Source organism: Gymnogyps californianus, chromosome 2 (assembly GCF_018139145.2).
Source record: "Gymnogyps californianus isolate 813 chromosome 2, ASM1813914v2, whole genome shotgun sequence".
Lineage (NCBI taxonomy): Eukaryota > Metazoa > Chordata > Aves > Accipitriformes > Cathartidae > Gymnogyps > Gymnogyps californianus.
In genome coordinates, this window is record NC_059472.1 from 22,311,206 (window position 1) to 22,336,493 (window position 25,288).

Below are 25,288 nucleotides of genomic sequence, written 5' to 3' on the forward strand. Positions count from 1 at the left end.
GGCACAAATTTTGGCGTATGTCTGCGCAGTGCCACTGCTTTAGACAAATGACATCTGAACATCCTACAGTGTCTGCAGCTGGTTTCTACAAGACATGTTTCTGAAGGCACTCAGCAGCAGCTGCCTGGTGTATTCAACATGGAACATGCGGAGATCTTCATATCTTCAGCGACTGATGACATTTAAAGTGCAGCGAAGCATTGTTAGGTCCATCCTTACCTGCGCTTTCCTTCGTTAGTTGACACAATTCTTTGTTTTCCTTCTGTCACTTTGTCTGATGCTTTTTGTAACATTAATGGTGACTTCTTTTGTGGACATTTTCTGTGTGTCCCATTTACTCTGTGAAAGTTTTAAACAGTACAGTGAGTTCCACACCGACAGCACAAAGAGTCATTGATGATTACCTCCTAATTTATGAAAACAGTTCTACGTAATAAACAGGATGCCTCCAGCATTCTTTACACAGTACTATGATGTGGAGCAACTTTCTCATTCAGCATGGACGCAAGCTTTTATAACTGCTATAAAGGCTGTGGAAATCAGTAGACTTTGGATCAACCCTCTTGGCTGTAATTATCATCTCTGCACGTGTGTACTCTAAAAGCGGAGCAAATAAATCTCGTTTCAGTCCAGAAGTGGAAATTAGAGGTTTCTTTTGATGTCACTGGGAGTTGAGTGTGACTAGCCTGAGACAGAATTTACTCTACTCTATTCTATGTTTCTTAAGTGAAAATATAGTTTCAAAATGACACTTAGTTCTGCCTGCATATAAGACCCAAGTACAAGACCCTTTCAGAGCTTCATCAGATTATTTCCAAATATTCAAAAAAGTCAGTCTGTCTGAGGCATGCAAGTACATCCCTAATTTAAATTTATCCTTCTCCATCTCCTAGTCTGTCTGCTTGTTGCCATAAGCAACACACTATACTGCGCAGTAAACTGGATAGGTCTAGCAAAGGACACTCAGAACCAGGCTGACAGAGCTCAGTTAGGTGGGTTTGATTATTGCATTTCCAGTGTTTCATGAGACAATCTGTGAATGTCAGGCAAATTAGGCATCATTTACATGGTAACAATGCCAGCTGGAATAATGTCTGGTAAACTTCAACTGACATGAGTGGAAGGTACATATTTATCTGAGAGCAAAACCTGGGATTTATTTGCTGCTGTGTATTACTTCACATTTCTGCAGCCTTGAAAAGGAGCAGCCTGCTCCTTTGCTATCTACTCCCCCCATGCTCCTGTTCACACAAGGACTCTCCAAAGACTACACATGTCATGAAAATCAAACCAGGTTATCGTCAGTCAGTGACATATCTGGGTACCACCTTTGCTTTTGGGTGGAGGAATTGCCTAACCATTCTATTGCCTTCACTGGCATTAGGACTCCCTTCATCCTCAGCATCTTTTACTTCCAAGTTGTTTTGACATTACCCTCATGAGAGGATACTAAAATTTCCCAGATGCAGCCCGGGTCAAACCCTTTCCCTTTCAACACTACAAATTGTACCCTGTCACATGATGGTAGGGTAAGGCAGTAGGATGCTTTAGAACTTGATGCCTGAGAAAATGAGAAACAGAGAGGTAAAGCAATTTACCCCCTACTACTCCACAGGCCAGTGGCAGAACCTGTCTCCTGAGAGTACCGTGTGCTGCATCGCGTTGTATTCTACAGCATATAGAGATAAAAGAAAAATGGAAGTCAATGTGAATATTCAGATGAATAAAATGCGTACATGTCGTGGTTTAACCCCAGTCAGCAACTAAGCACCACGCAGCCGCTTCCCTCTTCCCCATCCCAGTGGGGTGAGGAGGAGGAAAGAGAAAAAAAGCAAAACTCGTGGGTTGAGATAAGAACAGTTTAATAACTAAAGTAAAATATCATACTAACAATAGTAATAATGAAATATAATAATAATAATAGTAATAATGAAATATAATAATAATAATAGTAATGAAAAGGAATATAACAAAAAAGGAAGGAGGGGAAAGGAAAAAAAAAAACCAGTGATGCACAATGCAATTGCTCACCACCCGCTGACCGATGCCCAGTTAGTTCCCGAGCCGTGATCCACGCCTCCCGGCCAACTCCCCCCTGTTTATATACTGGGCATGATGTTCCATGGTATGGAATACCCCTTTGGCTGGTTCAGGCCAGCTGCCCCGGCTGTGCTCCCTCCCAGCTTCTTGCACACCTGCTTGCTGGCAGAGCCTGGGAAACTGAAAAGTCCTTGGCTTAAGATAAGCGCTACTTAGCTTATCTTAACAACTAAAACATCAGAGTGTTATCAACATCATTCTCACACTAAATCCAAAACACAGCACTGTACCAGCTACTAAGAAGAGAGTTAACTCTGTCCCAGCTGAAACCAGGACAGTACATTTTGGGTTGGGGGGGATAGTCACATTCTCAACTCTAGGCACCTAAACTTTAGGTGTTCAAATTGGAAACCTGCTCCCTAACACTTCCCTAAACAGTCAGCGGAGAAACAGAGATTCAGAATGGCAAACCGGAGCTGGAGCCTAACTTAGATACTACACTTTCACTGTAGGAAAATACATTTCTTTTTTGACTATAAGAAGTTTAGACAACTTACCTTCCTTTCTTAGACACCTGCATTAGATGCACAGAATAATGTAAATGCCCATCAGAAATTTTCTTTGCACTGAGTTGCAACAGTACAGATATATATTACTGAATGTATCTAGAATGCTAGAATGCTAGAAAAAGGCAGGAGGATGCATTCAAAGCCACAGGGCCCCACGTCAGGAACCCACACTTCACTGAGTAGTCCCATTACAGTCAACACTCACATTATTAATATGTTGTGGGAATTTGCCCATGCTTCCTACTAACTCTAATACAGAAGTAATTTTTCAGTCGCTTACAAAATTAGACAAACAATTTTCTCCAACAATATGTCAGGTATACACTATAATTCTCAAGTGTGGCCAAGTCTTTTTCAAATTGGATTAATAATTATGTTAGTTCTGTTCAACCATATCCAGCCTGACCAATTCATTTTTCTCATAGTGGCTGTGACAGGCATTTATGTTTTTCATTTACAGCAAACCCATGGCTCTAGATGTCATGCTGCTGTAGAACGTGTCCCTATACATCTGGAGCTGCAGTGCATCATGGAAAGATACTGCAGGATCCATGTCACCGGGGAATATTTCTGTACTACAGCAGTACAGAAGATAATACAGTGAAGGTATAAAATAAACACGTGTGTACCAATGTGTTGTTTGTTAGCAAATGCAAGGTGAAGTTCAATCCAAATTCCCTTTTTCATTTGCTCAGTCCCCCCAGGTTTAAATTTGCCTCTCTCAAGGATGTGATTCCCAAGAGGGGACAGCTTCTTATGGAGTGGGTGTAGCAGTTCCACCACACACCGTGCTGAGAGGTCTTCCCGTCTGAGAAACCAAGGAAGCAGTAAACCAACCATAGTTTTTGGATTACTTTAATCTGCAGCAGCTCAGCAGCTGCAGCACAAACAGGACAGCAGGTGGAAACCTGTGACACAGGCAGGGAGGCAGCGAGGATAGGAGAAGTTTGGGCTTTGGTCTAGCCCCAAAGCCATGCGTGTTCATACTTTATTTTTACACTGGATGATCCTTCTACAAACTATACAACATATAGGTGAGGGGGAGAAGGGGGGAAGATCTGATCCAAAGCCTACTGAAGTTATTGAAAAGACTCCCATTGACTTTTTCAGCCTTCACATCCAGCCTTGAATGAACCAGGGTTCGTGCAGTGCACGTAATATAAGCAAAACAGCAATTAAGGAAAAACCCATTCCCTTTCAGATAATTAATCTAAACACTTTGCACAATACATGCCACAGCTGGACTGAGCTGGAAAAAAATAAGTGTGGAGGGGTTTTTTGCTGTAACAAGTGTGTGTGTTACTCCGGTTGCTGAATAAAACATCAATTTTGTGGCCATTCAGGCATGAGGCGTTGTCAGAGGTGCTAGGCTCAATCATGGCTTGGCTGTGCTGCAGCCATTTTCTCTTATCCCAAGGCATTAAATACAGTTTGAGTGCAGTGAGGAAGATTGTCACAAAAATAAGTTCAACCTGGTTGAAGCTAGTGCTGAGCGTCAAGGAACATAATTATACTCTTACCTCTGCTGTCCTGAAGCCGTTCTGTCTCTGTGTCGTAGCTCCCATGCCGTGAACCATGGGGTTCGCACACTGAGGACCACAGTCGTTCCTCTTCTCGGCATTCAGCGTTCCAGCTGTGGCTGATGCTGTAGTTACACCTGCCTGAGCTGATTTCCCATCCTCCAGAAGACCTAGTAGGGACACATGAAATTGTGCAATTAAAACTGAGGAGCAGTTTATAACTGGGTCTGGCTTCCCTCTATTTCACCATGTTTTTGTGATAGCGCAAGTCATGGAAGGCACGGTACGGTACTGCAGGGAGAGCAGTCTACCTCCTTTTGTCACCTTTATCCTCACACTTTCCATTATTTGGCCTTTTTCCTATAGTCCACTGCCCTGTGAAACACTGGCTCAGAAAATATGGAAAACTGATTAATGAGTGCGGTGTATCAGTAGCCTTTTGGTCACCTGCACATCTCCATTGGCGTCTCCACACACACAGCTGCTTGCATGACCGAGGGTTTAACTAAGGACCCAGAGAGGCTCCCCTTAAATCTGTTTCAATTCTGGGAAATGAAAGGGTTAGATGTGAGCATGACAGATGAGACCGATATGGATGGACAGATTGCTCTATTCATGGCCTTGAACATTTTTTTTCATCAGAAGTTGAGGAAAGAAATTCAGGAAAAATATATTTCATACAGTTTCGACTGTCAGTAATCAAGTAACTGATTAATTTGCTTTCTGCTCTAGCTGTGTGGATAAGGCATGCGTTGTACAATATGATATTGGCCAGCCTAAAAGAATTTTCTCATCTTATTGCATTAACAAAAGTCAGTTGTCATTTACGGTGAGTGCAGAGCACTGAACATCTGGTTGCAACATCTGAAATCCAAATAGAAAGAGCAAGTGGGATGCATGACTAGCTCTCAATTTTATTTTTGGCAAAGCTCATTTATAACAAGCTTTACATTCAAATAGAAAAAAAAAAGCACATTTACTAACTGGCAATGCAGGTATCAAAACTGGAGGAAGAATCAAGGAGTCACAGATACTAAATTGTTGCGGCTTAACCCCAGCCGGCAACTAAGCACCATGCAGCCACTCACCCCCTCCCTCCCAGCAGAATGAGGGAGAGAATCGGAAGAGTAAAAGTGAGAAAACTCGTGGGTTGAGACAAAGACAGTTTAATAGGTAAAGCAAAAGCTGTGCACACATGCAAAGCAAAACAAGGAATTCATTCACCACTTCCCATCGGCAGGCAGGTGTTCAGCCATCTCCAGGAAAGCAGGGCTCCATCATGCGTAATGGTTACTTGGGAAGACAAACGCCATCACTCCAAATGTCCCCTCTTCCTTCTTCTTCCCCCAGCTTTATGTGCTGAGCATGTCATCACATGGTATGGAATATCCCTTTGGTCAGTTGGGGTCAGCTGTCCCGGCTGTGTCCCCTCCCAGCTTCTTGTGCACCCCCAGCCTACTCGCTGGTGGGGTGGGGTGAGAAGCAGCAAAGGCCTTGACTCTGTGTAAGCACTGCTCAGCAGTAACAAAAACATCCCTGTATTATCAACACTGTTTTCAGCACAAATCCGAAACATAGCCCCATACCAGCTACTATGAAGAAAATTAACTCTATCCCAGCCAAAACCAGCACATAAGTGAAAAATAAGGATGAGGAAAACCAATGACAATTCATTGCAACTTGCAGTGTGCATTGTGTCATCAAAACCTTCTGCCATGAATCAGGAGGGAATTCAAGCACAGTATTAAGGGTATTAAAAAGGAAGCAAAGTCCTGAATTCTTTCCCAGAAATCTGTAAGAAAAGCTGCTTTATCAGTAGAAAGCAACATCAGTAGCAGCTAGCAAAGGCAATGACTGAAATCAATAAAGCTTCAACCAAATATTCGAAGTCTTGATATTGAAAATGTCTGAAGTTGTGTAAGATTTAAGAAGTCTAAATACAAACTAGTCACTGCATTTCCCTGGGCAGTCAGAAGATGGTGTTAGAGTTTCCCAAAGACAGTAACTTGTAGTGATGGTAACTAATAATGTTAAGTCATCTAATTCTTGATAGAAAAAAACCTGAGTTGAAACTTGAAAATATTACATTATAATTTATTTTAAAAAAATAAAAAATACTTCAGTCTGTGGGAGCTGCCTTTTCTGCTAGATATAAAAACTAATGCTGTTCTCCCATCTAAATCTACAGGCAACTTCCCATAAGACAAGAGTATACCTCACCTCTCCTGCATCTCCCAAAAGTCCACACCTACTTGTGTTTTAGCCCTTATCTCTTCCTACCACTCCACAGTGCCAGGTGAGAGGCAGAAAAATGACTTGGTGCACGACAAGTGGCATAGACTGATATCATAGACAAAAACCAGTTGTCAGGAAGGGAGATGGAGAGGCAATTAGCCACATGTGAGTCAAAGCTCTAAGCCAGCAGTCACACAGTAGTCTACTGCTTCACCTTGCAGTGGAGCTGTGATAACAAGCTTGAGCACAGCTTTGAACAGGCAAAATGCTCTAGGCATTACACACTAATTCCATTAATTGAATCTTGGATGTTTCAAACATATATGAATTATGAGTTTTTCCTTCTGCGGAGTCATCCTACTAAATTACTTTCCACCATGTGTCCCTTTGGCCATCTGGCCTCTAACTGAATTGTCTGGTGAAACAGCTGTCAGCTGAAAAGCCACTTTGTTATTAAGCACAATTGTTCATTTATCAGATTGTGTTGCATCTTTTGGTCTCACACAGAACAATTTTTCTTACATCAATCCATTTCTGGAGGCTGATGGAAAATCTCAGTCCTGAAAATGGTATATCTGGTTCAATTTTGTCCTCTGTTAGTTTGCAGCCCGAGCATCCTTGTTGCATCCTGCATTGCAGGGATGAGACTTTTTTTGCAATACTTGTCAGAAATGAACCAAGTATGAGTATCTGAGCCTTCCACTATCACTCTGCTATATTTTTAGATGGGTGACCTAGTGGTCACCAATACTAGTGCAAAAAGCAGTGCAAAAACCTTTTTTATTTTATTCTCAAATATGCTTGCTATTCTGAAGTTAAGGAAGTATTTTAGAATTCTTTTTCATTGGCAAATAGATGATTTAGAGAGTGGGCAACAGTTTAAAGACTTCAGTGACTTTATGTATGAGCACTGAGCGGAAATTACAGTGAGAATGCATGAGCACTGGAAGTAAGAGCATGAGGTTTGTTGGCAATTCATAAAGCGACACCTATTTTATAGATTAGATATATAACACAAAATGCTGATTGCAAAACAGAGATGATGTTAAAAAAAACATTAGGAACACATGGTTGCTTTTAAAATAGCAAATATTTTTGCATTGCTATTCAGGGTTTCCCACAGTACACAAAAATGGAAGAGTTAACTTTCTTCGTCTCTACAATTTGGAATTTGGAAGCTAGCCGGATGGCAATACTCAGGGTCTTGCCTCAGTGTCCTTTAAACCAAGCTAACTGTCGAGATATTTATATCATCCTCACAGCATGGGTTTGGTAAATAACCTCCTCAGTCTTTCACTGTAGAGCTTCAGTAGAAATTTAAACAAACGGGTTCAGTAATGTTGTTTTCATTCTCATGTTCTCTGCCAGGACAACCCCTGCCAAAAGTCTGTGGGCCTCCTGAGGCCAGGGAAAACAGCAGGTCCCATCACAATGCTCTGTCAAATACACATATTTTATTTTCAAATAAACTGGCAAGCCTAGAATATTCTTATGGCTCCATTCCCAAAACCTGAGTTTCTGGGTGATTATCAAAGCCCCACCAGTGTGATGGTGACCTTTCCCTCAAGAAAGGTTCGTCAGGGTTTGGGGGACTGCCAGGCTGTTCCCATTATGGGGAGGAATGGATGACAAGAGGCAGGTATTTCATCGCACGTAATCAATCAGGTTTATTTACAAAGAACATACATGAGTTCTCTCTCAATTGACACAGGGAGAATACCCAAGCAGCAGCCCCATTGCTCACAAATCCAAGTCTATCTTTCCAGCACGAAATGTGCTTAAAAGAATTTGTCCTCCCATGGCAATGCTTACTGTCATCTTCCTTTTCACTGGCTTGCTAGGCTGCACAGGCGAGCTAACACTTGCCTTTCTTACCAGGCCAATAGAAATCCTTTAGGTTGCAGTTTGACAAATGCTTTTTTCAGCAGCATCAGGAAGAAAAAGGGTTATTTCAAACTGAAATCAATCCCTAGACTTTAATCACCCAGTGATGCAAGCAGTCAGACTGGCACAACTTGGGAGGTAGCACAGGAATCGAAACAAGCAGCAGAAAGCAGCGTAGGTGGGTGTGCTATCCAATAAACCAAAACAAAACCAAACCCCACTCATCCAGCTACACTCGTTCTTCTCATTGATTTGCCTTGCTGAGCTATCGAAATCCTTTGGAGGTATATTCACATTGCTTCCAACTACTCCTATGTCAGAGGACATACATTTGTTTTGTCCATCTAGCCCAGATTCACCAAAGATTCCTGTTGTGTTACAGCAAAAACAGTCTCCCAGAGTTGCTAATCCAGAGTAAGATGTGGTATGACTGACTGATACAAAGGAGCTTTTTTTCTAAAATCTCTTTCACTAAAAAGTCTGATGATTTACACCAAATGATGGCAGTTCAAATAATCTTTCATTTTGTGTATTTTCACATGCACAATTTGAATAGATTTTGAAAAACGAAATTTGCCCAAGTTTGTTCTTTTTTTCCCCCACTGAAATGCTGGCATTAAAGTACTGCCTTTTGTTCAAACTTCCCAAAATATGAAAGTTTGGGAAAATCTGGATATGGACAAAAATCAACTCCAGTCATTGAATTTTACAAATCAAAACTGAAAATTGGTCCCTAGGATATCTGGGTATGTTTTAGCTGTTCCACAATTTAAAAGAAGGGCATTTAAGAACAGTTTTACAATTACATCAGTATGTAATGAACAGAAAGCTACCTAAAATCAGAGGCATCTCAATATAAGTATGAAGACCAGGAAGACAGGACAAATCTGTCTGAAATATGTATACTAGGTGGAGAACAACAGGCGTATTAAAGGTAATATAAACTCATAGAAGATGACAAAGAGAATAGAACATGACAATTGTCACTACTAACACAAAACCAAAGACACTGGTATTTTTATATAGCTCATATAAACAGTGTAAATAAAATTAACTCTCTAAGAACTGCTGCTACTCATAATTAGTAGTTTATCCTAACGCTGAATATTCAGACTACCAGTAAGACACCAAGTTTTTCCAGTCTTTCTGGGATAACCTCCTACTCTCTCTGCTGTAAACATAATGAAAAATTCAGTGTGTCCAAGCAAACATCAAGATTAATTTTCAGAAGGAAGACTCTGAACACATCAATGCTTCTGCTACCTTAATTCTCTAGAATTGTCTTTATTAATTAACCATAGTTATTATCATCATGATTCTTTGTGTTTCAGACTATTAAGTTGTGTATTAATCCCAGGTAGGACACGACCATTTTGTAAAGAACAGACGTTTTCATCGTAACTTGTAGGCAGTAGGCAGTAGGCAGTATTGTAGGCAGTAAACTGTTCTGTACTGTTCAAAGGCATCTTTCAGTTCCTAAATGCCACTTGGAAATCTGATGCAAATTCACCAAGGCATTCAGAGAAACCTGCCCGTGATGCCCTTTTGTCTCTGCTGGCTGTAACATACTTATGTCCTAACTTCTCTCTCTCAACATCTCCCTCTCTGCCTCACTTATCTTCCTGGCAGGCTGCACCTCATTTCTCTAAGAGCAAAGGTCACCAAGTCCCATCTCCCACCATGTTCTACGAGACCTCTTAGTATGTGCTAGCATGTGTTCTTTTGTCTACAATCCTAATAATTTTTAAATTTTGAATGAGTTTTCAGAAATTCCCAGACAGCAGTATCCCTCAGGTATTTTGTAATTTAGGAGATATATACTTAAAATTGTAGTCTGAAAAGTTGCTCACAGATTTGCAAGCTTACATCCATTCAAAATAAAGCATGTTTAAATCATATTTTGTAACTCTTAAAAAAAACATTTAAATAGGGAGGGAGCAGTCTAAGAAAGCTTTTAAAAGAATCATTTTAGTAAATAGGATGTTCATCACAGAGAAGTCAAAGAAAATGTAAAACATGGAATGGAAATTTTAGACATTAGACCTGTATTTCTGATTTCTTCTATTATAATGACAACACTAATGATAACAAAACCAAGGATAAACAATGCATAGATGCTGCTGTAGTTCTTCATACAGCCTGGTTACACCTAAGAATTCAAATGATCCTTTATGAGAGTATCTCATGAAGAGGAGAAGAAATTGTTACTCTTAATATTTAACTCTTTCTAACCAGATTTTAGTATGGAAATAAAGATGATGTGAAGAGGGGGAAAATGACATAATTAATTCAGCTTGTGAAAGTAGAACTGGAGTAAAAAGCAAAATAGTGTCATGGATTGACAGCTGGCACAGAGAGACAGGGGAAAAAAGAGAACTAGGGGGGTCAATTTTGTGCATGAGAAAAGATGAAGGTATGACTTCCTCAAGGCTTTTTGCTAGACCTTATCTATGTATTAGAAAGCTAATATATGTTTGCTAATGACCAAGAATGGGAGAAGGAACCAGACAGCAACATTTAGGGGTACCCCTTAATTATCAGGACTACAGGAAACTTCTCAAACCACAGACAGCATACAGGTAGGTCTGCCTGGGTCTCTTTGCATAGACCTCATCAAAAGAGCAATATCTTAGTAAGATCCAAGATGAATTGAAAATTTCTGTGACTAACAAAAATCAGCAGTGCTGCAATAGCTAATGCTGTCAAGAAATTTGGAAGGGGTATGAAGCCTCGTAGTACAGAGGCGAAGTTAATCTTAGCCAAAAGGATCAGAGCTTTTGTGGAGAAAATTATTCCGCATGTGCTTGCCGCAATATTCTCCTACCTGATTTTAAAGCAGCAGGTAGTGGCCAAAACTGGACATGAATTCTGACCCAAATACGCTGTAGATCTGACCCAGTACTGTGGACCCTGTGCTGTCACATGCTCTGCTATTGAATAACAAGCACATATTTGTTTAAAGTGGGTAGCTGTTGATCAGTATGCTAAATTTCTATCTTTGGAATTGGCTACAAACAAACCAGTAAGGTTCAATTTTCTGGTTCAGCAACACCTTTTTTTATTTATTGTGGCTGTTATCCCATGAATAATGCATAAGATGCTGTTTTAGAATATGCCTGCATAACAAGATACTGCACTGTAAAAATGGACTCTGAGAAAACTCACAGTAAAGACGAATGCACAGTGTTATCACAACATGCAGTTGCTTCCAGAGGAAATATGTATTTGTTACCATCACTGAGTTTCTTGCTTTTAATGCTACAGAGTGATAATAAGTATAGAGAGCACAGAAATACCTGTTTTCTATACCTGTTTTCCTGATTTGAAACTATTCATGTTTGGGAAAGCTATGCGTCTGCAGGCCTGAGTGCCGGTATGTACTTCTGCTGCACAAATAACACATAGCATGGATCCTATCAAAAATTAGTGGAGTGGAGGTTGTGACAAAAGTCAAGTTTAAGTCATTTCCTCCAAAGCAGTAGCCTCAGGGATGAGGCCAGATGCTCAGGAAATCTGCAATAGCTTTTTTCCCTAACAAGAAAGAATTTAGAAACTTTCAGACATAGCAGAGAGTGGGTTTCTAAGCCAGGATGAAGGATCCAGAAGATCTGCAGAGGGAGGATCTGCTGCAGCAGGAAAATGTAATCAGAAAAACTGTTTTGTATTTATTGAGTCAGCAAATGCAATAACGCAATAAATTTACTGAACTCTAATGTGATATGAATTTTAGACAGCGAAGCAAAACAAACGTATTTGCATCTTCTACACGTTCTGTATCGGCCATCGAAATTCTGTGGAGTCTCTCTTTAGAGGTGCCACAGAAATGGCTCCCCCACAGGCTGGGGAAAAGGCAGGGGGAGGAGATCTGTCCTCCTTACATGAAGCCCTCCACGCACGGCAGGTCCCCCCAAAGCTGACTCCAGCCAGGCAGGGCTGAGCCATGCCCTGGCATGCAGCAGGCGTGGGGAAGCAGGAGGGAGCTGTCTGCCTTCCTCCCTCCTTCCATGGGATCCTTATTTGAACTCAGCTCGCCCTAGAGCACGAACAGCCTCTTCATTCTCTGTTTAGAAGGTATCTGCTTTAGTTTCAGCGCTAAGGGAAGTAGGTGATAAATAAGAGGAAATTCTCTGTTTATGCAAGATGGCAGGGCTCAGATAATAGCTAATAGCAGAAGGCAAATCAGACTCTGAGATCCTGATCTGGCCATGGTTTTGTCACATTTGGGAGCTTTATGGAATTATATTCTTCTGTAAGATTATGGTATTAAATGTCTAATTCAGTACTAAAAGAACTGGCTCACAATGAATATATTTAATGCTTTTAAATGACTATATGCACATTGGAGTCCTGGCAAAACTGGGAGACCAAGCAGTACATCTTGCGACAGTTGTGACTCGCAGGTTTGCTTATTTTCCTATTTCCTGCCACTTCATTTCTGAGCATAAAACAAACAAGAGTCCTATAGATTTCTGTATTTCAAAACTTCTTTTACTATTGCCATTTTGAACTGATGCAAGAGGCTCCTTTTTGTTAGATAAAGGAATTTCTAAAAGATTTTAAAACTGGAATTTAACATGCACATGCATAAATAAGCATATGATAAATAGCTCTGAAAGTCTGATCCGATTTAGTACTATAATATGAAGATTTCTACTAGAGAGTATTCAAGGATTCTAGCAGACAAGTAGAATACAAAAAAGGGCAGCATTAAAGCTGCAAACCTTGATATTCCTTACATGGCCTAATTTCCCACGTACAGACAGATGCTAAATTTTTGCATATTGGTATATTTTGATTTCAAATTATGATACAGAATCATGGTACAACTATCTTATAAACAAACTTAACAATGTTGCAACCACATCTATGAAATGAATGGTGAATATAAAATTTATATTTATTCCAAACAGAAAAAGCACACTGCAACACTCTTTAATAATGTGTGATCATTTCAAAGATCAAGACAAAGGATACTACATGGAAAACAGAGTCCAGAAGCAGAATAAGGGGGAATTGGTCTGACCATGAAGGGAAGATAGGAAAGGTAAACTTGGAAGAATTGTAATCAGGGTGCTAGGGAAGGACTTAATGTAAGAAAGACAGCAGAGTCTGATGGATGAAGATACGAATTCTAGTAACTGGAACAGGAAAAAAGAACTGAATTTTCACTATATTGTGGAATAAGAATTGGCAACATTTTGGAAGACATTGAAGGCTGAGTACATTTTATGCCTGGGAAAATCACGAGACAGAATGGATTAAGCAATTTACCAGTGCCACATGATGTGCCAGAAACAGATTACTCATTCCTCCAAAGTGAAAAACTAACATACAAATAGCATATCTCTGAAGTGCTTTTCATAATACTGCATTTTAGAAGGATAGGCAGTGCAGGGATCTGCTTCTCCACATGCAAAGATACAGGCTATGTTTCAGTACTGCCCATGAGAAATTCACCTTAAAAATGATACCCTCCATGCACAATACCTTACATCTTACACCTACATAGGTGTCCAAACCAAGTCAAGTCAGCCTGTTTTCCAAAGGTGCTTGCTTTTGGCTCAGTTCCTGCCTGACTCTTTCCTTAAAATACAAAGAAAGAAGTTCCCATTACAGGAAAGCACTGTGCGAGATGGAAAACAAGCAGCAGACTGCTGGCCTTCTCTCAACCATCCTTCCCACAACTGTACCCACCCTGTTTGAAGACAGATTGTAAACAGTGGCTTAGATTTGTAGATGTTCACGTGGTCGTTCCTTCTCCTTCATGTGGTCTTTCCTTCTCCTTCGGGATGTGGTAATTAAACATCACTCATTATGTTTTAGACTAATTTCCAACACAGAAATGGAAAGTATTATTATCATTCTCATTACCTAGCTAATCACACATGGGATTTTAAGATGAGTAGATAGTATAATTTCAATTAATCATACTGAGGAGCAGCAAAAATATTTAGGCAGACTAAACAGAAATCCTTATGAAAAGCATCTAAATGTACATGAAACTTGAGCTGAAATGACTTCAGTTTTGCTCACCAAGGTTCAGCAGCTGGAAATTGAAGGTAAAGGTTCCCAGTAAGACATTAGACATGTATTTTAACAATGAGTGATTAGCTACTGGCGTAATTTACAAAGGCTTAGGCAAAATGTCAGCCACTGGAAAGCTGTAAATTAAGTCTGAATGTCCCAAAGATATGCTCCATATGGGAATTAATTCAGGAAAGACCAGTGGGCTGTATGGCCAGGTGACACTTCCAGCCTTACAGTCTATGAATATATGAAAGGATACTGATGACTTAACTGGCTCACGGTACGACAGCGAACATAAAATGCTTTGGCTTAAGATATCTGTGTGCATGTGAAAAAATTATCACTCACATTTAGTGTTCATCCTAAAATGAGGGCAGTAGCTGTGTTAAAACCTAACGTCATCTGCTGTTAACAATCTACTAGATATATCCATGAAATTTTTTTCCTGTTTTCCACAGACAGTGTAAACACTCAGAAAGCACTCAGGCACCAGCTTTATGCAAGTGGCAGAAATTCATACTTTTAGCACTGCAAGTGCTTGAAACAATTCTGATGGCCCACCTGGGAAATACTAGCAGTTTACAAGAATGACAATTGCAATGTGAGGACAATACCCAGATGAAACGTATGCAGACAGGAACACAAACATATCCATTGCTAGGAAACTGGTAAAAAAAAAAATATCAAAAGATTTCAGTCAATCAATAGAGGATTGGCTGATTATTTTGCTCTTTAGTAGCTAGCATCTACCTGAACAGGCTAACCTGAATCCATGATCTTCCAGGAGGAATGAGAGGCTCAATGTTACTTCTTTTTCATCAGCTGCCTAAAATTTAAGGCTCAGTCAAGCAAACAGCAATGCAGAAACAATCTGGAGGGGCTCGGTGGATTCAGGAAAACCTTAAAACGGAAAATCCTGCCTCGCAGCCTACAGCTGCCCACACTAATCGGTAAAACGTTGCTCCCCCATCTACCTGTTTGTTTTACTTTTAACCTGTATTTTTCCTAAACGGAAGAGAAAACGCAGTGTGACAGTCTAGGGAAGTAATTATGCATGTACTCATCAGATAATAAAATTGGGATAGGAACGCATTATTTATTTGCGTACAGTAAAGGACCAAGCCACTTTTTTCATTCAAGGCCACTGCTGAGAAATACACGCAATCACACAGCTTTCGAATATTATCCGCATAATCTAGAAAAGAGTGCTGCTTTATACGAGTCAAACAAAAAGCCTTACAATAAACTCATGGCTTCGACCATTCAGTTTCTGAGTCTTAACTATTACTGTATTTCAATTTAAGATAAAACCCAACTTCGAATCTCAGATTTTTTTAACTGCAATCAATTTATTTCATTTTTAAACTGCAGGAATACCTGAGGAAAAAAAGTAGGACTAGCAATATCAGTTCTATTTCTGTTAAGAAATATATTTCTATACCTGACTACAGATACAGAAAAAACAGATTTCTGTCACTTAAGTGCTGGGTTACAGCAATATGTGCTCAATGTGGAAATTTTGGAAATTTTAATCAGTGGGCAATGAGGTCAACTGCACTCTGAATGGTTCCTGTATGCAATACATGACACCTCTGCTTTGAGATTGGCAGGAGTCTTCACTTAAAGCTAAGTCAATTTTTAAGTGTTAGTTTTGAACTATACATTCCTAAACTGGAAAACACAGGATTAGAACTGGCCAGAAAGTGTAAATTCATTCCTGAGGAAAAGAAAAATGATTTTTTAAATGTCCTAAATCAGTATATAAGGGCAGGGGGGGTGAGAGCTTTTGCCACAAGAAGAATAATTTTGCAGAGCAATTTCCTTCTGAGCATCCTGCAGGCAGGACCTGTCATTGACAAAAACCACCGCTCAGGTTTCCTGCTCAAACCCTTTCAGACACTCTCCCTCTCTCACCATCCCTCCTCCCCACTGCCCGCTGCCGAGGCAGAGGGCAACAGCTCTTCCCATAGTTAATGACAGCCCTTTGGCTCTCAGTAACTAAGAAAATTTTTCTTATGAAAGATTTCAATGCTGCAAGAAGAGTTTTTTCCACTGGAAGGTCATCTGGAGAGAAGGTTCCAAATCATCTCTCCTGCAAATCATCTCTATTGATGCTCAACAACCTTTCTCCTTTCTGGTACTGTGACAGCTGGAAAAGCCTTTCATATAATACAAGTGTTCATGTACATGGCGTTTTTAGTGCATTTATTTTATCAGTGGGTAAATGATTATACTGGGGTAAACTGTGGGCAATCAATCCTAGTAGGTCTGCTTTAGACTGCAGGAGGGGTTTAGCAAGGCTGTTGGCCATTAGCTAAATGGGAATTAATCAGAGACTAAGAGGCTTTGTGGAAAAGTTATCATAGTATATTAATTTTTTTTTTTTTTTTTTTACAGCTTTTGCAGTGTTTTGAGAGAATCCTAGTGGCAGAAAGTGGCCGCCGAGGAAGGAGCAGGCAGCTGGAGAGCCCTGCCCAGCCCCTGCCCTCCCCTCCTGCCGCAGGGGCACAGGGTGGCTGCTCCCACCTGAGACACCAGGACCTTTCAGAAGGCTTTGTGCAGTACCTGAATGTCACTAACCACCTATGATTAAACAAGATCGAAGTTTTTCCAGCAATTGAGTCTAATACGTCTCACAAAATAGCAAGCCAACAGCTCATAACAGAAAAAAATTTCTCGTGTATCAATTATCTTTGATACTTTTAATAAAATTTTGCTTGCTATGGACTCTTCCTTTTTATATGGCAGTTGATATTTATTAATAAAGAATTCTTTTAAAAATACTTTTAGAGGTGGTGGAGGGAGGTTGCTTAGTATGTTCTAATGGGCCAAATAAGTATCAGTGATATTTTTGAACAGAATCAACAAAACAAAATAAATACAACACCCACAAAGCATGTAATTACACAGAATGGCCATAGTGCAAAATGGCAGCAACAGTCCCATCCAAACTACTTACATTCCTTATACATTATCTCAAACAATATTTGCATTTGTAACAATCTTACAGTCATAATTTAGCAAAAAGCTTAAGCACGGGTGGTCTCAATATCAATAGGGCTTTTTCCATGCTTAAAAATAAGGAGATGTTTAGTTTTGGGCAGTGGGATGGGGAGGGGTGGGATGACTCAGGGACATAAAATGAAAATGCTGAAGTTCTCTGACAATATGTTGAAATATTTTGTTGCTTCCAATCTGTATTTCAGCTTTTGTTCTTAAATGACATCTGTACCTATGTGAAATTAAGACACTATTAAACTATCAAATGACAGCAAAGACGAAAATGTATGGATTGGAAGAATTAACAGCTATGGTTGGGCTGCAAAATACGATTATTACAAAAAGCTGTATTTATCAGCTGAGTCTAATTTTTCCAATAATTTCAATGCTGTCTTGTGGTGGAGTAAATACTGGTTTAGACCAATACTGTAATCTTTGACTGGGTTCTACGCTGAGCAAAACCCAATATATGTGTTGAATGAAGAATGGCAATGTTGAGTAGTTTCAGGTCAGTGGGTTGACAACCATCATTTATTACAGAGATTATCCACTTAATTCTATTATTTTCCTCTATTGCTATCTAGGGTTCTTTATAATTCCCTGATTGATAGACTGATGCAGAAATGTCATTTTTTACTGGCAAAAATAATTATTTTTCCATTTCTGAGGGAGGCATACAGCTGGGTGGTGCATCAGTGTTATTTCCCTTCCATCCTGCAACACTTCCCACCCCTCTCCTGCAGACGTGCTGTGAAAAGTTTGACTAGAAGTCCCTAAAGCATATGGGAATGGTTAACTCCTCTGAAGCAGCAGGGGCTCCAGGCTTTTCCATTACTTTGGTTTACCTCCACATTTGGTACTGAGTTTGTACTTCCAGTACCAACAGCAAGGTTTGCTATTTATGTGGTCTTCCAGAGGTGTAGTGAGGTATGACACAAAACTAGCTGCCACTTGGAAAGAAACCCTTTGAAGAATAGTCCTACCAAATCACGCTTTTAAGAAAGTGATTTTCAGAGGGCTTTGAACCCAATCTTCTTCTTGTGCAGATGGAAGCACCTACACAAACCCACTCTACAGAGGCACTTTCCATGTTTAAGAAGTCTATTACCCATCCACGTAAATGTTAACACACAAAAAGCTGGTGTACAAAGTAGAGGAGACAGATAAGAAGGCTGCTTTCTGAAAGCTAGATGGTAAAAATTAGATGCAAAAGCTTTCTCTCCCTACTCTATGAAACATTCCACATGCTATGTTTTCTTTACTTCCCTTTTTGGGTGGTTTAGAAAGGTTTCCTCAGTATTGCCCTCCATACAGAGGCTAGTGACAACTGAAATGGCAGAGAGCATATACTTAAAATCCAGAAACAGAAAAATAGGATCCTTTAGCAAATACCGTATCATTTGTGGTGGGCTGACCCTGACTGGATGCCAGGTGCCCACCAAAGCTGCTCTATCACTCCCCTCCTCAGCTGGACAGGGGAGAGAAAATGTAACGAAAGGCTCGTGGGTCGAGATAAGGACAGGGAGAGATCACTCACCAATTACTGTCACGGGCAAAACAGACTCAATTTGGGAAAAAAAACTAATTTAATTTATTACAAGTCAAATCAGAGTAGGATAATGAGAAATAAAACCAAATCTTAAAAACACCTTCCCCCCACCCCTCCCTTCTTCCCAGGCTTAACTTTACTCCCAAGTTCTCTACCTCCTCCCCCCCGGCACAGCACAGGGGGACGGGGAATGGGGGTTTGGGTCAGTTCATCACACGTTGTTTCTGCCGCTCCTTCCTCTTCAGGGGGAGGACTCCTCACACTCTTCCCCTGCTCCAGCGTGCAGTCCCTGCCACAGGAGACAGTCCTCCACGAACTTCTCCAACGTGAGTCCTTCCCACGGGCTGCAGTTCTTCACGAACTGCTCCAGCGTGGGTCCCCCACAGGGTCACAAGTCCTGCCAGCAAACCTGCTCCAGCGTGGGCTCCTCTCTCCATGGGGCCACAGGTCCTGCCAGGAGCCTGCTCCAGCACGGGCTTCCCACGGGGTCACAGCCTCCCTCGGGCATTCACCTGCTCCGGTGTGGGGTCCTACACGGGCTGCAGGTGGATATCTGCTCCACCATTAACCTCCATGGGCTGCAGGGGGACAGCCTGCCTCACCTTGGTCTTCACCAGGGGCTGCAGGGGAATCTCTGCTCTGGTGCCTGGAGCACCTCCTCCCCCTCCTTCCTCACTGACCTTGGTGTCTGCAGGGCTGTTTCTCTCACATATTCTCACTCCTCTCTCTGGCTGCAGTTTGTTGTGTGGTTTTTTCCCCCTTCTTAAATATGTTATCCCAGAGGCGCTACCACCGTCGCTGACGGGCTCGGCCTTGGCCAGCGGTGGGTCCATCTTGGAGCTGGCTGGTGTTGGCTCTATTGGACACGGGGGAAGCTTCTAGCAGCTTCTCACAGAAGCAACCCCTGTAGCCCCCCCACTACCAAAACCTTGCCATGCAAACCCAATACATCATTATATCCAAGGTCTGGACTAAGGTGGAATAGGGAATTACTGTAATATGTCTACAGTCCAAGAAGAGGCTGTATTTATTCACTTTTACTGTAATTCTGAACTGTAATAAGGTTATCTCCTGAAAATATCTTGTCAGAATCACTGCTATAATTGTTTCTTAAACATACCAGATTTTGAAGCAACTTGTTAATAAAAGAACAGTAGTAAATGGGCATAAGAGCACAAAGAGATCCTGATATACCCATATTATGCACTAGCAAAAGTGATCCCTCTTTGGTTCTTAACCTAAAATAGATTTTTTATTAAATACTCCTCTGCAGTCCGATTTACGCGAAACCATCTGCTGCACCAAGTTCTTCATTTACAACCTGATGCTTGCTTATTCATTTCTGCTAAGCTTTTCACTTTACATGTACCTGGTAAATGAAAGAGCAGATGATTGCAGCTGTGGTCCAAGCCAGCACCAGTCCCCGTTGTTATGGCAACTGGTGTTCGCACAGCCCTGCTCTTTCTTCAGCTGCGGTTGCTTCCAGTCTTACTGTGAAGGATGGAAAAGCAATTTTCAAAAACTTCTCTGTGAAGGGTCACCTCTGAAACCCTGTATTCTGCATACTGAGTCTTGACCAGAGCCTAGCTGCAAAGATGAACCTGGTCTATAAAACTTCCCACAGTTGTCAGTGATCAGAAAATAGTCGAGCAGCTGCATAAGCTGGTCATTTAACCCCAGAGAAAAAAGCAAGAATTATTCATAAATGCACAACTATATTAAAGGCAACTATGCAAGATAAACTGTTAGCCAGCCAGATTGCTAGACAGTGATAAAATTTCTCCTGTATTCCTCTGATTTTCTTCATTTATTTTACAAAGGACTTGATTCTACTCCCATTTCATAGCTATTTTGCAAATGTCTTCACTAGGGGATGAACTGATCCCAAATCGCAGATTTCATTCCTGGCAGACCACTGACTGCAGGTACGTTTCCTGATGCCCGGAGCAAGTTTTTCTCCCAAGTGCATCAGGTGAGTCTGTGTGAAACGTGGATAATGTTTTTCTTTAAAATGCTTCAGAAAAAAAAGATTTTACTATAGAAATAATGCAAGGTACAAATAAAAAAAACCCAGTTGCCTTTGTTTTTAAAGCCTTAGCTGATACTGTGAGTCAGGTAATGATAAAAAATAAACAAATGTTTTATTAGTTGAGGAACTGAACAAGTGAGTCCTGAGGCAATCAATATGCAGCTTTTCAGTTCTGATACAAGAGAATTACTTTTCACTTGGTTGCTACATCATTTAAAAATTAATTATTTTAATTTGCATTTCAGTAACAATCTCAAGCCAAGACTGGGGTCTTACTGTGCTGGTCACTGTTGGAAAACAGTAAGGAGAGATCCCGTCCTAAGACGTTTGCCACCCATGAGGTAAATCATGATTGTAAGGTCTCTCTGACCACGAGGCAACATGCTGCTTTATCCACTCTGAAGCACTTTCAAGTATAATAAAGAAAAAATAATTGAATACAGCAGCTTAGTCACTGAAAAATGGAAAGATATAGAAATATGATGACCTAAAGCCTGCTTTAAAACAAAAAAAATATTTTTTTTTGTTATAGTTGATACTGAACGGGTTTATAAAGCACTTTTATAGTACTGCTTTCTGGTAGGAAATTGTGCATCTTAAGTTACTAGCCTACACACACACACATATATATATATCTCAGCAAGTTATCCCAATGTAACACAGCAGACTATGCAAATGTGCTCCAAAATACTTGACAGTTTTTGTGCAGTTTTTGTTAGTTCAACCTTTTCCCTGTGGTTTGCTTGTAGCCCATGGTGACTGCCCTGGGGACTCGCCTGCTCCTGCAGATTCTTACTTCCCCAGACAGTCATTACTTATGCTAACACTTCCACTTTTAGCTGAATCAGACCCTCTAAAAAGAAGGCAATTTGTGCAAAGGGTTGCAAGGATCAAGGGACGGTTACTAAGCAGAAATGTAGTCTATTATTTTCCCCAGCTATAGCCTACGCAGTAGCTGAATCCTGTGAAAAGTTCTTCGCTCACATAGCAATGGATGTTCTTAAGAGAAACTGCTCTATTGTATGGGCTCACTGTCTTTCCTTTTTTCCTCCCTCGCGGAAGCCACTTGCACTATGAACAGTACGTACACTTATCTTCTAGAAGATGTCTTTCAATTTCACCACCTGCAGTGCTTCATGAAGTTATTTATTACTTTTCTACCCCTCTTCATCCATATCAATTTACCCTGTTCATCATTGTCAAAGCCTCAGCAGTGCACTGCAACAAGTTGCTACCACCTATATTCGTGGCTGTTAGTGACTTGTTGTGAACCTAGGAAAGGTTGTCTGTCTTATTTTAGCTATATTATAACAACTGATATTGTCCTATATGTCTTCCTGCAAAAAATAGGGAGATTGCAATACACTTCATTAAAATGGATTTAAAAAATCAAGTAGGGAAGTGAACAAATATTCTAAGAAAGGATCAGTTGAAATAGAAAGAAAGGAAAAGCGAAGGGAAAATTAAAAAATCTCATGACTTCCTTTTTAATTTAATAATATTTTAGCTTTCAAAATGCTTTAGTAAAGATACAAACATTTGCTACACAAATACATATGGTTCCAAAGAGAGCAGACACAGAAAGCTAAATATGCTGGCTGACAGAAGGAGGATATAATGAAATTTTGGGGTGGGATGAGATTATGAAAATTAATGTACAGTAGTTAATAACCCTTTCCTCATTGATATGCTTGCTGATCCTGTATACCATACATTCTTTCATTCCTGAGTGATTTACCCCTTTTTCCATTTTGATGTCCAATGTCTGGTGTTGTTTTTTCCACTTAATTGAAACATGTTGACAATCACAGCCACCTTTTACTGCTTTTGGCTTTTTCCTGAAATCTTTCCTTCATCCTGCCTCCAATTTCTCTCTCTTCACAGAATTTCATCAATTTATTCCAAGTGAAAAATGACAAAGAACAACTTCATCCTCTTCTCCCCAGCCACCTTTGGCTGGTCCCCCCTTCCCCAGCTGCCTCCTCCCTTTTTATGTCCCAGTTACAGAAGTTTCCTACCTCCACTTATGCCAATGTCACATCCCATCTTCTCATCTCCCCCATCCTGCTCTTATTCCCTCCCTTACTCTTCCCTTTTGTCTCTCACTCTTTGGTAGTTTTCAGTTCTCACAATAAAGGCATGTTTTCCTCTTCATGTCTTAAACCCATACTTGACCTCATTTGCCCCTCCAATTGCTGCTTCCTCTCCCTTTCATCTGTAAATTCACTGAACATGCTGTTCCTAGTCCCTGGAGTACCTCTCCTTATTCCTTTCCTTTCCTACCTCAAGCCTTACCCTACAACAGCTCTCAATGAAGTACTTTATGACTTTCAAGGCACTAATCGGGACTAGTGTGCGTTCCTCAGGTTCTTTAAGCTGCTACCACCACGGCTGTGCTGAAGGGTGAATCTCGCCCTTCCTGAAGTCCTGCTAGTCCTTCCTTTGTTACTACTAGTCTATCCTCTCCTCATTCCCATCCTCTCTAATCTCTTCTGCAAGGTTTTCTTGTAAAGAGTTTCTCTTACCCTAATCAGTCTCTATTGGACTTGAGTCTTGTCCTCTTCTCCTTATCTCTGGTATTCTCATCTGTAAACACAAATTCAATTATCGCATGTTTCTAGGAAGAATACTTACTGATCTACCTCTTTATCACCTCCTATTCAATATAAAATCTTGGACTATCTGGCTTCTGTTTATGATGTTTAGGCATCAACTCAAAGTAAACATGGCTAAGATAATGCTAAGCATGGGTACAGAGGTAACACTTGCTGTGTTTAGCCTTCATTGCTGGAGACAAGACTGTCACCTGTCATTCAAGCTTACCAGCCAGTATCACATTGAACCTCTTCAAATTCCTTATATAATCTTTAATACAGCATTTCATATACCAACTCACCTTCAAATTCTCATAATTTCACATCATTACTACAAAGTCTTTCTTTAGCCTTCAGAAGTACAACATAGACCCTTTATGACTTCTCTTCTCCCTCTCTGTCATATTTCGGTCAGCACAGAGTCATCATCTCCCTACTCCAGTTGGCCTGTGATGCCCACCTTTGTGAATTTTCACTCCTGCACTTTCATGATTTCTTGGTGGTGCTTTGTAGCTCGCTATAAAAGTCTGCAAAGTTACTTCTTTTCCTCTGAAGCTGCCTATAGGCATTTACTGCTTTATATGCAAATCATAATCTATCTGGGGCAGCGACCGTTTCATGTTGTGTTTGTACAACGTGTAGCACGATGCATTTCAGGACCTAGACTGAGATTTCTAGATACCGCTGCAATACATAATAATTCTGAAAACATTTTAAACCCCACATCACATCAGAGCTCCTCATTCCCTTTCCCATCTCTGTCCCTACTGTAATACCTCAGGTGCACAACTAAGAATGTACTACACTGACAAGACCTGGGAAATTCAAACTTGTAGGTCAGCTCCTGTGCAGCCCACCATCTCATCAGTTTTCTTTTCTGTATATCATCCTAACTTGAGGTAGTGTGGAAGAAGGCTGGCATATCACTACCTCTTCCTTATTTTAAACCTATTTCCTAAATGACTTGTTTTGCAAAAAAAGCCATGCATTCCACAGCAAGAGCCTCAAAGACCAAGTTCTCTTCCCTTCTGGTGACATTATGACATAGTTGATGGCATTTATATGCTCTCTCTCATAACCAAGCACCACCGTGAGAAGGTCTCCAGATACTGAGCAAGCTCTCCTAGAGAAAAGCCCGGAGCGCGGATGGCCGGTCTCGGTCTCGGCGCGTTGGCCGGGAGCGGAGGGGCTGGCAGGGAACGGCAGACGCTCTGAGCGCACCGTGCTGCCGTGGCGAACCCACGGTATTTTTAAGCGCGGACTTTGGCGTCTACGTTTCTTGGTGGGGGTAGACAAAGATGTTCTCCGAGAAGCAGGTAAAGCGGATAGACAGGTGGGTACGCACACCTATATACACTATATAGATACATATTTATAAATATACGTAGATTACAGTCTTTCCCCTTCCCCCGCCCGCCGGCCGGCTGCCGGGCGGCCCGCGGTGCCCACCCGCGGCGGGGCCCCCACTCACCGGGGCGCGGGGCGCCCTGCTCCCGGCCGCCGGCCTCGGCGCTGCCGCCCTCCTGCGGCGGGCTCTCGGAGTCGGTGTTGGTCAGCCAGGTGGACTCGGTCTCCCGCGTCCAGCTCTCGTAGTAGCGGGGCTCGATAGCGTCGGCCCTGCTGCCCCCGCAGCCCATGGCGGCGTCCCGCTCACTGCCGCCGCCGCTGCCGCTGCCGCCGCCGCCGCTGCCCGGGCAGCATCGCACCGGCGGGCACGGCTCCGCCGCCCGGCACGGCTCCCCTTCCGCCCCCGCTCACGCCCTCCGCCCCGTCCTCGCTCTCCCGGCTCTCCCCGGCTTCGCTCGCCCGTCTCCCCCTCCTCCCCGGCTTTCTTATCTCCT

General features: G+C 41.4%; 1 protein-coding gene across 1 annotated transcript; it reads right to left on the reverse strand.

The window, feature by feature from the left end:
* Positions 1-234: 234 nt before the first annotated feature.
* On the reverse strand, positions 235-25,084 carry BAALC (BAALC binder of MAP3K1 and KLF4). Its single transcript, XM_050892751.1, has 3 exons — positions 24,919-25,084; positions 4,130-4,299; positions 235-339 (listed from the first exon to the last, which is right to left on the reverse strand). Exons 1-3 carry the CDS (start codon positions 25,082-25,084, stop codon positions 235-237), a joined length of 441 nt encoding a protein of 146 aa, XP_050748708.1.
* Between the last annotated feature and the right edge of the window lie 204 nt (positions 25,085-25,288).